Source organism: Macrobrachium rosenbergii, chromosome 34, assembly GCF_040412425.1.
Source record: "Macrobrachium rosenbergii isolate ZJJX-2024 chromosome 34, ASM4041242v1, whole genome shotgun sequence".
In the NCBI taxonomy this organism is placed as follows: Eukaryota; Metazoa; Arthropoda; class Malacostraca; order Decapoda; family Palaemonidae; genus Macrobrachium; species Macrobrachium rosenbergii.
This window is the reverse complement of record NC_089774.1, coordinates 2,804,050-2,817,622: the sequence shown is the minus strand read 5'-3', so window position 1 is coordinate 2,817,622 and position 13,573 is coordinate 2,804,050. Positions and strand designations below refer to the sequence as shown.

Below are 13,573 nucleotides of genomic sequence, written 5' to 3'. Positions count from 1 at the left end.
ATTACTCTCCCTTTAATAATTGTCTCATTTACATACGGAATGTCCATAATTTCATTTATGGTATCGTTGCTAACTTTATTCTGCTATCTAACTCATTATATTCTTCCTAAAGCTTTCATTTGCCAAACAAAATCCTGTAGATTTAATGTTAAATGCTGTAGATTTAATGTTAAACGTTGTCGATTTCATGTTAAATGCTGTAGATTTAATGCCAAATCTTGTAAATTTAATGTTCAATCTTGTAGATTTAATGTCATTGCCTTACCATGATTCACGTCGGTAGACTTATGCATAATCTTACTTTTGTATGGAATTTCAGTCTGATTTCCAAAAATCTAATTTAGCTTGTTAATTGTTTGATTGGTCCTTTATTCCTCACACCGTAGGACTGTGGAACAGCCTCCCTTCAGAGGATGTCGTGCAGTTAGAACTTTAGAAGTTCAAGCGAAAATGCAATGCATTGCTACCCTAATATTATTATTCTTGCATTTTAATACATTTTTATCTATCTATTTACTATTATTTTTTTTCTTTTTTTGATTGCTTGATTTTCAAGTCAATGGCCCCTTTGGTGGGCTTGTTCCATATGAATAGGTTTCATCTTCTGAATAATAATAATAATAATAATAATAATAATAATAATAATAATAATAATAATAATAATAATAATAATAATAATAATAATAATAATAGTCTTTCACTATATCCAATTCAAGAGAACCTGGACTGTAATCTTTGTTCCTAAATATTATTAGAATAATAATGACCTTATTACTCGTTTCTCCGTCTAATGTTATTTCATCCCTTTGTGCATATACCGGCCTCATTGTCTCTGGTTTTCTTAAATTTATTTTGATTCTCTTCTCTCTAGATCCTATATTCTATTTTAAGCTTTGAAAATCTTGTGTGTGGAGAGTCATCTGCAAGTTTTAAGTCTGACAAGTTTCTTTCTTTACTCCGATCTAAACCTTCCTTCCATCTTTCCAAAAAAATAAATTATATATATATATATATATATATATATATATATATATATATATATATATATATATATATATATATATATATATATATATATATATATGTGTGTGTGTGTGTATATAATTTCCCAGTTCCGTTTTAAATTTAAAAATTACGTCTTGTCTTATGTTATCTTTCAAACTAAAATCGATTATTTTTTTTTCAATTTATGTAATGAAAAAAAATTAATAATTCATCTTTACTGCTCACGAAAAATAAAAACGTATGTCTTTTTTTTTGTTCATTAGCAATTTGAAAAATTATGTCTTGCCTTACCGTTCTATGTACAGGTCAACTGAAAAATTACATCTAATATACGCTACTGTTTCAAAAGTAGAATTTGACGCGAATCATTAACCCCTTTCGTTCCTTTTACTGTACCTCCTTTCATATTCTCTTTCTTCCATCTTACTTTCCTCAACCCTCTCGTAACAATTGATTCATAGTGCAACTGCTTTGAGGTTTTCCTCCTGTTACACCTTTCAAGCCTTTTACTCTCAATTTCCGTTTCAGCGCTGAATGACCTCATACGTCCCAGTGCTTGGCATCTGGCCTCAATTCTATATTCAGTTCATTAACCCATTTCCAATACATTAGAAGTCACCAATCATACGAACAATTTTGTAAAAATATAATTCATCTTGAACATTTTCTACATTAAACAGTTACAACTGCAGTAGCATTTGTCAGTACCTTTAACTTGCAACTAAAAATTTCAAATGTAATAATAATAATAATAATAATAATAATAATAATAATAATAATAATAATAATAATAATAATAATAATAATAATAAATAATATTATTATTATTATTATTATTATTATTATTATTATTATTATTATTAATATTATTATTATTAATTTCAACTCGCAACCATTTACACAGATCTACAAGAAAGCTACAATACAGTACCATAATCTAAATTAAACTACATAAAAAGAAATGTTGTAGAGTTACACTTAAAACTTATATCTAGATACAATGAGAAGCTTACCTTACGAATAAGATACAAGCTCATTTTGCTATCAATATACTGCAAGAATGGCTAAGGAAGTTTATGACATCTAGCTAAAAATATTTGAGTTTCACTCACAAATAAGTGATTTTTTTTATTGTTCAACTAATATTAATATTTATCATATTTATTGTTCAAGTATTATTATTATTATTATTATTATTATTATTATTATTATTATTATTATTATTATTATTATTTGTTCCTTGTCATATACATTTATTTTATCTGTAATCAAGAGTGATTCTAGTTGACATAATCATAATATATATGTTCATAATTAGTGCTACTTTTTGATAGTGATTCACCTGCATTCCAAGATAGAGATAATATTTATCACCCTCCGAATTCTTCTATCTATAACCGCACAAGAACTTGGAATACTTCTTATATTTTGTTCCAATTACAATTATCCAGTTAATATTCTATTAATTAAACATCCCAAATCAGAGAACTATTTTCAAAATAATAATAATAATAATAATAATAATAATTATTATTATTATTATTATTATTATTATTATTATTATTATTATTATTATTATTATTATATATCTTCTACTGGACTAATCTCCCTAAAATCAAGATACTTTTCCAAATTAATTTATTGCAACTTGACCCAAAATTTTACCCAAATTGTGAGTCAGAGTTCCTCATTACTATCTAGCGTAACTTTCAATTGAAACTGAGCATAAAGCTTCATCAGGAGAGGAATTGTTGCCCAATATTAAAACACCATTTTAGATCATTATTACCAGGAGAAAATCTTTGACCTAAATCAGAAAGGTAGTTTTCATTATAATTTACCTTAAACCTGGTATAATGAATAACTAATAAAAAAAAAAACTGACACGAGCTTAAGAGTAAATAAAATAACAGTAAAAGGAATTATGAACCAAAAGATATGACATATAAACGACAATAAAGAAAACAAGCGTAGCTTCCATTTTAAGTAGCGTTGCAAATTCACGCTAACTGCAGTGTCAAGGTGATGGGGGGGGGAATTGGGTGAGGAGTGGGGTGCAGTGGGGTTGGTGGGGTGGCAGGAGAAGGGAGGGAAGGAGAAAAGAAAAGGGGTGACCTGGGGAGAAGGAGAGAAGGAACCGTTTTGGGCGAAATGGAAGGGGTGTGTGGGCCACCACCTCCGTTCAAGGCCTGCATTGACGGACTTCAATGCAGGCGCCTAGGCAAGACAGGGAATCTCCCCGTCCCCCGGGGGCCACCGCCACCTCGTTTAGGGGCGTCTTTTGATTTGAGCCCCGCTGGGTACGTGTGGAAGAAAAGGGCGGAATCTAGGCCCTGGGCAGGAGGTTAAAAAGGGGGCGGTGGCGCCGGGTATTTGTATGGAGGGCGTGCAAGAGAACGGGGCATTCTTGGGGCATTCTTCGTCAGACTGAAACGGCTTGTGCAGCGGTTGAAGATGCCCCCGAAAGGAGGAAGAAATAGCCGTTGCTAATGCCCCAAAAAATGAGAAAAGAAATGGTCGTTGTGGTGCCCAAAAAGAAGGGGAAAATGGCCGTTGCAAATGCCCTAAAAAGATCAGAAAAAGAGTTAAAAGCAAGAATAGAGAGACGAAGCTTTTGTAGAAGTTCAAAAAGGGTGTAGAAAAAGCTGCAGATAATGAAGTGGATGAGTGGAGAAAAGCAATTGCCCAATTGGTGACAGAAAAACATTATGCAAATGCCCACATGTGAGCGAGAAAAGCTTTTGAAAATGCCCAGATACGTAATGCCCTTATCAGTGAGAGAAAAAACTACTGCAGATGCCCAAACAGTAAGAGAAATCCTATTTCAAACGGCCAAATGGTTGGAAGAAACACTGCAAACACAATAATAATAATAATAATAATAATAATAATAATAATAATAATAATAATAATAATAATAATAATAATACCAGATAAAGGTAAAGGCGTCACTATTATCAACAGAAAAGATTTAGGGAAAATTATGCAATTCTTCAATAACTCAGCACATTTTGAAAACAATCCAAAAGAATACATATACAAATGCCCCTCTATACCAGATAAAAGAGGAAAAGAATTAGCAAAACAAGAGCATAAACGCTTATATGCCTCCGCTTGCAATCCTAGTCTTAAATGGTTTACAAAAAAAAAAAAAAAAAAAAATCCACAAATAAAATATTCCTTTGGGACCAGACCTGTCCTCCATCAATTCATGACTTTCAACTTGACAAAATCTATAATCCCTCATAATTACAGAGTAATTATTAAAAAGGTAAGTTTAGACATCGAATTGAATTGAATATAGAGTTCAAGAACTGGGACCTATGAGGTCATTCATCGCTGGAAAGGAAATTGAGAGTAGGTGGTCTGAAAGGTGTAACAGGAGGAAAACCTCAATGCAGTTGCACTATAAATCAATTGTTAGGGAGAGAATATGAAAGGAGGTACAATAAAAGGAACGAAAGAGGTTGCAGCTTGGGCCCGAAGGGACGCTGCAAAGAACCTCTAGTAATGCATACAGTACACCGCACGAGGCGCACTGACGGCGCTACCCCGCTACGGGAGGTTAGACATATTGAGCTTGTATATAAATGTTCTTACAAAAGTTTATATTATTAACAGAGAACATTTCGGAAAACAAGATGAATGAGCGATGGGTAATAGACAACTGTCCTAAAGTTGAAGTATTTGGTACCATGAAATTAATTACCTATTTTTAAAAAATATCAAAATTTTATTTATTACGGATGAGGAAATTGATGGGAAAAGTGTCATTTTTGGATAAATTTGTAAGAAAAACCTCTGATTGTGATACAGAAATGGAATTCTAACTAATACTCACTGTCTCTTGACTTGGCTTAAACTTTTTAAGTAAAATTAATCTCAGATGTAAACTAATCAATATAAGGACTCGACTTTCGAGGGTATACTGTAGCTTCTCTTTAAATTATTTTGGTTTTCATAAAGTAGAACCGTTTTAGAAGACATACTTCAACAGCAAATTATTAGAAAGAAAAACAACAGGTAACATCAATATACATTAAAGATATATAGATTCGAATGGTGTTTTTTTCATTAATTTAAGAATAGCCGAGCTGTTCAAGCTAAGAGTGTTACTGAGTAGACAAATGTGTGTCCGAAATATGAAACTTATCTATAATAGCTTTTGAAAAAATACTCATTACATGAAATTCACAAATAGCAGTGAAAATAACTATTGCAAATGCTCCAATAGTAGGAATAATAACTTTTGCAAATGCTTAAATAGTAGAGAGAGAGCTATTGCAAGTGCCCAACTAGGAGGGGGAAAAGTTTTAAAACTACTACAATGCCCAAACTGTAGAAAGAAAAAGCCCAGGAGTTAGGGAGAGAATCCTTTACAAATGCCCAAACGTCAGTGAGAAAAGTGTTGAAAATGCCCCGAAAGGTGGGAGAAAAGATCTACCAAATGCCAAAATGTCAATTAGAAAAGATCTTACAAATACCCAAAGGTCACTTAGAAAAGATCTTACAAATGCCCAAATGTCAATTAGAAAAGATCTTACAAACGCCCAAATGTCAATTAGAAAAGATCTTACAAATGCCCAAATGTCAATTAGAAAAGATCTTACAAACGCCCAAATGTCAATTAGAAAAGATTTTACAAATGCCCAAATGTCAATTTTTAAAGATCTTACAAATGCCCAAATGTCAATTAGAAAAGATCTTACAAATGCCCAAATGTCAATTATTAAAGATCTTACAAATGCCCAAATGTCAATTAGAAAAGATCTTACAAATGCCCAAATGTCAATTAGAAAAGATCTTGCAAATGCCCAAATGTCAATTAGAAAAGATCTTACAAACGCCCAAATGTCAATTAGAAAAGATCTTACAAATGCCCAAATGTCAATTAGAAAAGATCTTGCAAATGCCCAAATGTCAATTAGAAAAGATCTTACAAACGCCCAAATGTCAATTAGAAAAGATCTTACAAATGCCCAAATGTCAATTAGAAAAGATCTTACAAATGCCCAAATGTCAATTAGAAAAGATCTTGCAAATGCCCAAATGTCAATTAGAAAAGATCTTACAAACGCCCAAATGTCAATTAGAAAAGATCTTACAAATGCCCAAATGTCAATTAGAAAAGATCTTGCAAATGCCCAAATGTCAATTAGAAAAGATCTTACAAACGCCCAAATGTCAATTAGAAAAGATCTTACAAATGCCCAAATGTCAATTAGAAAAGATCTTGCAAATGCCCAAATGTCAATTAGAAAAGATCTTACAAACGCCCAAATGTCAATTAGAAAAGATCTTACAAATGCCCAAATGTCAATTAGAAAAGATCTTACAAATGCCCAAATGTCAATTAGAAAAGATCTTACAAATGCCCAAATGTCAATTAGAAAAGATCTTACAAACGCCCAAATGTCAATTAGAAAAGATCTTACAAATGCCCAAATGTCAATTAGAAAAGATCTTACAAACGCCCAAATGTCAATTAGAAAAGATCTTACAAATGCCCAAATGTCAATTAGAAAAGATCTTGCAAATGCCCAAATGTCAATTAGAAAAGATCTTACAAACGCCCAAATGTCAATTAGAAAAGATCTTACAAATGCCCAAATGTCAATTAGAAAAGATCTTGCAAATGCCCAAATGTCAATTAGAAAAGATCTTACAAACGCCCAAATGTCAATTAGAAAAGATCTTACAAATGCCCAAATGTCAATTAGAAAAGATCTTGCAAATGCCCAAATGTCAATTAGAAAAGATCTTACAAATGCCCAAATGTCAATTAGAAAAGATCTTACAAATGCCCAAATGTCAATTAGAAAAGATCTTGCAAATGCCCAAATGTCAATTAGAAAAGATCTTGCAAACGCCCAAATGTCAATTAGAAAAGATCTTACAAATGCCCAAATGTCAATTAGAAAAGATCTTACAAATGCCCAAATGTCAATTAGAAAAGATCTTGCAAATGCCCAAATGTCAATTAGAAAAGATCTTACAAACGCCCAAATGTCAATTAGAAAAGATCTTACAAATGCCCAAATGTCAATTAGAAAAGATCTTGCAAATGCCCAAATGTCAATTAGAAAAGATCTTACAAACGCCCAAATGTCAATTAGAAAAGATCTTACAAATGCCCAAATGTCAATTAGAAAAGATCTTGCAAATGCCCAAATGTCAATTAGAAAAGATCTTGCAAACGCCCAAATGTCAATTAGAAAAGATCTTACAAATGCCCAAATGTCAATTAGAAAAGATCTTGCAAATGCCCAAATGTCAATTAGAAAAGATCTTACAAACGCCCAAATGTCAATTAGAAAAGATCTTACAAATGCCCAAATGTCAATTAGAAAAGATCTTACAAATGCCCAAATGTCAATTAGAAAAGATCTTACAAATGCCCAAATGTCAATTAGAAAAGATCTTACAAACGCCCAAATGTCAATTAGAAAAGATCTTACAAATGCCCAAATGTCAATTAGAAAAGATCTTACAAACGCCCAAATGTCAATTAGAAAAGATCTTACAAATGCCCAAATGTCAATTAGAAAAGATCTTTGCAAATGCCCAAATGTCAATTAGAAAAGATCTTACAAACGCCCAAATGTCAATTAGAAAAGATCTTACAAACGCCCAAATGTCAATTAGAAAAGATCTTACAAATGCCCAAATGTCAATTAGAAAAGATCTTACAAATGCCCAAATGTCAATTAGAAAAGATCTTACAAATGCCCAAATGTCAATTAGAAAAGATCTTACAAATGCCCAAATGTCAATTAGAAAAGATCTTACAAATGCCCAAATGTCAATTAGAAAAGATCTTACAAATGCCCAAATGTCAATTAGAAAAGATCTTACAAATGCCCAAATGTCAATTAGAAAAGATCTTACAAATGCCCAAATGTCAATTAGAAAAGATCTTACAAATGCCCAAATGTCAATTAGAAAAGATCGTACAAACGCCAAAAATTGCAGGAGAAAATATACTGCTCAGGATTAAAAATATGCAAGATGATTTTCAACACAGAATCAAAGAACAAGGATATGGCAACGGCACAAATGTCAAGGGAAAATTAGTTGCAAATGCCCCAAAATACTGGAAGAGGGAATGTTGCAAATGTCTAACTAGAAGAAAATTCCTGCAAATGCCTAAAGGAGCGGAAAAAAATATTATAACCTCAAGAAATGTACATAGAAATTTCCGTTGCAAACGCCCATGAAAGTGTGATCGTAACAGAGAGAGAGAGAGAGAGAGAGAGAGAGAGGGGGAGGGGGACAATGAAAGAGGGTATCCGGAAGGGACAAAGCTTAAGGCAGCAAGAAGAATATATATAGGGGCACAGACGCCCATAAGGAGGAAGTGGGCTCAGCATGGGCATGATCTGCATACCCGGAAGGTGAAAAGGGGGAAAGAAAAGGCAGTAGAAAAAAAAAAAGCCAAGACCTTCATCAAAGAGGGCATCAGAGGGAGGGGGGGGGGGGGGAAGAAATACCCAGGTGGCCTTGAGCAATGCAGTTGTCGCTACAGTCCTCTGTACATGTTGTTGTTGCGGATCCATCTATGAGGTAGGGGTACTACCCTTTTGAAGTGGGCTTTATAGGCGATGCCCGGAGGGGTCTGTGATGGGCACAGAGAGACACTAAGAGAGAGAGAGAGAGAGAGAGAGGCAGAGGGTACGTGGCCGGTCATTCAGAGGAAGAGATTTATGGCAGAATGTTGCAAAGTAGTTGTGGTCAGGTGATCAGTGCTAGATGGCCCACTGCAAGAGTGGACACGTGGCCGGACCATATATCATTATCAGCGCCGAGAGGTCGGGCCACAATAATGCACTCGGGGCCACGCACAAGTGCGGTCACAAACAGACTGACGTAAATGCTTCTCACTTTATTAGGCGTGATGACCGTCACTATTGTGACCCCAACTGCAGAGATGTAATGCGCTTAGGATGCAAGGAGTACTTTATATGAAACAAACGGTGACCACAGTTAATGCAACGCCATTGAGAAATCATTCAATAAATATCTGTGCTTAGACTGCGGTTGGCTTCAGAATAATCAAGACCATATTCTCTGTTACGTTCCTCCTTGTAAATTCGGTATGAAAAATAAAGTTTATATATTATATACTGTATTTATATGTGTATGTATTTTATATACTATTTATAATATAATATATCCATACACGGATTTTTACATAATAATAATAATAATAATAATAATAATAATGTAAAAATGCAAAGCATTACTTTACGCGAGCCACAAACCTAAGCCATCTGATTCGAGGGGCAATGAGTATTAATGAGACCACAAATGTTAATGAAGAAAAGTCCGTATTAGGTCTTAAAACGACGTGACTTTACAGGGCTTTATTCGACTTTCAAGGCCCATGGACTTTACTGGACTTCACTTTGATATGCAACTTCAGTTAAACAGTCCAGGAGTTTCGTGGCTTCTGGAATACTTAGGACTTCGTCGGACTTTCCTTTGGCCTTCAAGCAAGTTCCATTGGTTTTGAAGGACTTTATAATATCCTTAAGTCCACTGGATTCTGAGGGATCCTATATTGTCCTGTACTGGCTTTGGGAAGGACTTTATATTGTCCTTAGAGCCTTATGGCTTCTGGTGGACTTTATGTTGTCCTGTACTGGATTTGGATGGACTTCTTAATATTGTCTTTAAAGCTCTGATGGACTTTACATTGTCCTGTATTCCTTTTAGCTCTATGACTTTGAAAGACTTCTGTAGTCCTGTAATTGAAAGGTTTTAAAGAAATTTTCCTTCTTACCTTAAAGTCCCTTATTCGTCGAAGGACTTTGGCTTTCAAGCTCTACGGCTTCTGAAGGACTTTCGTTTGTCCTGCACGGCCCTGAAAAAAATACAACAATTATCAGGGTAGGACTTAAAAAATCAGTTGGCTTGACGAAAGTTCCAAAGCACAAAGCACTACCTATGCCACTGCAATACCACCTACCAAAATGCAAATTACATATATATATATATATATATATATATATATATATATATATATATATATATATATATATATATATATATATATATATATATAAAGGCAATGCCACGAATGAACGAGAAACAATGGAGTACTGCAAGGCCTTCCTTGACTTCTTGTCCTTTACTTAGCAGACTGAAGAAATATAAAAGTAAGTTGACAAAGAAAGCTCGTATAAATGACAGATGGGGATTACAAAGAAACAAATGTGTACCTGGGATCCAGGAATACATCACGTTCCATACTTTCGTGATTCAGTTATACATACATGCATATTTATATATATATATATATATATATATATATATATATATATATATATATATATATATATATATATATATATATATATATATATTTATATATATATATAAAATATATATATATATATATATATATATATATATATATATATATATATATATATATATATATATTACTGAAACTATACAAAAAAGTCTCTAAGCCTCTTAGTTCTGTTTCAAACGGAGTTTTGCATGAAATACTGAAATCAGGAAGATTAATATTAATATAGCAAGAGCCGTCAGAATTATCTTACATGAAGGACTTAGCTTACTTTCCTAGAAGTAAAAAGGTCCTTGAACTTATGCCTCTGTGTTCAAAACCCCGGTTAGACAAGTTTCACTGAACTACCCACACATTCCAGGCACACAAATTTGTATATAACAACTGAACACATGTTAGTAAGCGACTCATTGAACTTTGATTGGCTACCCATTTTTGACTAATCAGAAAACAACATTCGATTATATAATCATCTTTTTCATTTTTTTTCCATTAATTGCTAGTTTTATTTCATAAAGCTTTTTTCTTTAATTTCATTACTTTCCATTTAGTGAGAGTTCGTTTTCTGTACAATAGACTGTCTGTGTAACCACTGTTGTTGGAAAATATCTTCAAAAACTTTACTTTTTGAAGAGAAATAGGATCACTTGAAGACCACCCATAAGCTCTCGAAAGTATGTATACTCATTAGTTTATAACTTGCAAATTTTAATCCAATCCTGGAGAACGTGGCCTTTCTATATATTTCTCTTTCTTTGGTACAATCAGAAATATAGTTACTAATTGATCCAAAAATTACAAATTTACATCATTAACATTTTCCACAGTAAATTTAACATTGATATATTTTGTAAATTATATAGGTAATTAATTTCACGGAACACGACTCTTACACAGGACAGCTGTCTAACCATTCAGTCCCATGAAACCATAAGAAAACATTGGCCATAGTAGATACCTGACTACCGATGGCTAGTCCATCTTGCTGTCTATAATACTCTATTAAAAATAAAACATGAGTCATAAGCAATGTGATTTAATGAGAAAAAAACTTAAATTTACTTAGTCCAATGAAATTGTGGTTCCATCGTCCATTTGGCTACCAAGATTTCTAAAACCATTTTTGTAGGAACTTTTGTACGCAGGCTGTTCAAGTGTAAGCTTACCATGTAGTCATTACTCTGTAATTAGAAGGGATCACAAATCTTTCTTGGCTGAAAATTGGTGAATTCATGGATGGTAAATACTTGTCTTAAAGGAATAATCTCTTTGTGGATTTTTGATAATATGTAAACGATCAGGATTGCAACCTACAGTCACATAAGCGTTTACTTCAACAAATAAGTTTACCTTTTCTCCTGAAAGAAGTTTGTTGTATATGAATCCTTTCTGCTTTTTTTCCCCCCAAAATTTGTTGGGTCACTGAAGATTCATTTCATAATAGTGGAACCATTCCCTTCATCTGGTTTAGAAAATATTAATATTATTATTATTATTATTATTATTATTATTATTATTATTATTATTATTATTATTATTATTATTATTATTATTATTAAGCAAAAGGGGGGAACATCGAAAATTGGTTAGAAGTCTCCGTACGCCTATACGCCCTTCTCACTATCCATCATAAAAATGTAAAGAATATTTAGGACAACGTTCAATTTCTTCCACCCACTTCCAAGATTTGGCACTCTCATTTTGCTTCGGTTTCTCTGACTCCTATAACCTTCCTCTACTTAAGGGGCAGAAAAATCTATCGCTTCCCTTCCCTTTTTCGGATCCTCTTCATTCTTCTTCTTCTCTTCGGACCTGGGCTAGAAAGGGTATCAGGCTATACCTGTTCTATTCCATCGAAATGTTTTTCTAAGTTTTGAGTTTTCAGCTGTAACTGAGCTTCAGAAACTTGCTGTAAATCGTTTCTGTTGGTTGGGCAGTGTCCGGTGATCCAGACTAGGCCTCCTACTCAGTTTTACACCTAGGAGTAAGGGCCAGTGCTGGCATAAACCAGCTTCATCTAAACCAACCCACCTCGCAGTAGAACTGGTGTCAATGTCAATTAAGACTGTTATCACGAGAGTTGAACCCCTTCCCCTGGGGGAAACTCATCCCTTTGTTAAGTAAACATCAAGGAACAACAGTAGATGCCAAAACTTAAGACTGGTTAAAATGGTGGGTGAAGGAGAAACTGGATTTTCCAACGCATAACGCAGCTCTGATTCTGTGTTGGATAACATGAGCTGGCTTAGTAAATGAAATGAAAAACTCTTTATTGCAAGAAAGGGTGACTGATACCAGCTGTTTCAGAGACCCTGTGCAACAAACTTCCTCGAGTTGGTGTTTCAAGACTTATGGACACTAACAATAACAACAAATAACTGCAACACTGACTGGTAGTCCCACCTATATTTATAACAACCCAGCCTGGTCAACGACACCATGTCTCAGTTGGTTTCCCGCAGTCCAGAGGTCCACACCAGGTTTCTCTTTCCTTTCAGAATTTACCAAAACTACGGGCCGGCATAGGGTAAGGTACTGTGCTGGCATATAGCCAGGAGGTGAATATTGAGGAAAACCGATCTGGGCCGGAGGCCATCAAGAGGGATTGACTGATTATAATTTATCTGGCGTCACAACCACCAAGGTCAAAGATCCCTCAGTGATGCTAAAAATCAGAAATAAAAAAAGCTCTTTGACAATCACACGACGGAAACTATAATGGAAGCATTATAAATAGTCATTTTCCTTACTGTTCAATTATCTGGAGTGCTTGCAACATCAGAGTGCAAAGCAGGTTGCAAAAAGTAGGGAATTTGAACGCTAAAGCAGCGTAAAGGTGATTCACGAAGAATGAACCACTGCACTTCGACAGTCATGCATAAAGTGGTCATGTTGGAAATAGGTAGTATCCTGTCCACTGGATGGAAATTCTTATGGCTGAGTAACTACACAGCAATACCAGTCACTAACACTGAAATTGTGTTGCACACGCCGTTCTTGTCTTGAGGCTGTGCAGTCGAGTTTTCTGTACAGCGTATAATCAAGGCCACCGAAAATAGATTTATCTTTCGGTGGTCTCGGTATAATGCTGTATGAGCCGCGGCCCATGACACTTTAACCACGACCCGGTGGTGGCTTGGTCTATGTCGCTGCCAGATGCACGATCATGGCTAACTTTAACCTTAGATAAAATAAAAACTACTGAGGCTAGAGGGCTGTAATTTGGTATGTTTGATGATTGGAGGGTGGATGATC

The 13,573-nt window shown here is 34.2% G+C and overlaps 2 protein-coding genes across 5 annotated transcripts in view; one reads left to right on the top strand and one right to left on the bottom strand.

The window, feature by feature from the left end:
- Imp (IGF-II mRNA-binding protein) overlaps positions 1 to 13,573 on the bottom strand; it is a 470,640-nt gene that overhangs the window by 411,965 nt on the left and 45,102 nt on the right. For 2 of the 4 annotated variants that reach the window (XM_067133624.1, XM_067133620.1), the window contains exon 2: positions 9,788 to 9,868. The exons of the other annotated variants lie outside the window; for them this stretch is intronic. The gene's annotated coding sequence lies outside the window, so the exon portion shown is untranslated. The remainder of the gene's footprint in view (positions 1 to 9,787; positions 9,869 to 13,573) is intronic. 4 annotated transcript variants of the gene reach the window in all.
- Positions 5,783 to 8,002, top strand: LOC136856003 (periaxin-like). The gene has a single exon (XM_067133554.1). The coding sequence runs from the start codon at positions 5,783 to 5,785 to the stop codon at positions 8,000 to 8,002; it is 2,220 nt and encodes a 739-aa protein (XP_066989655.1).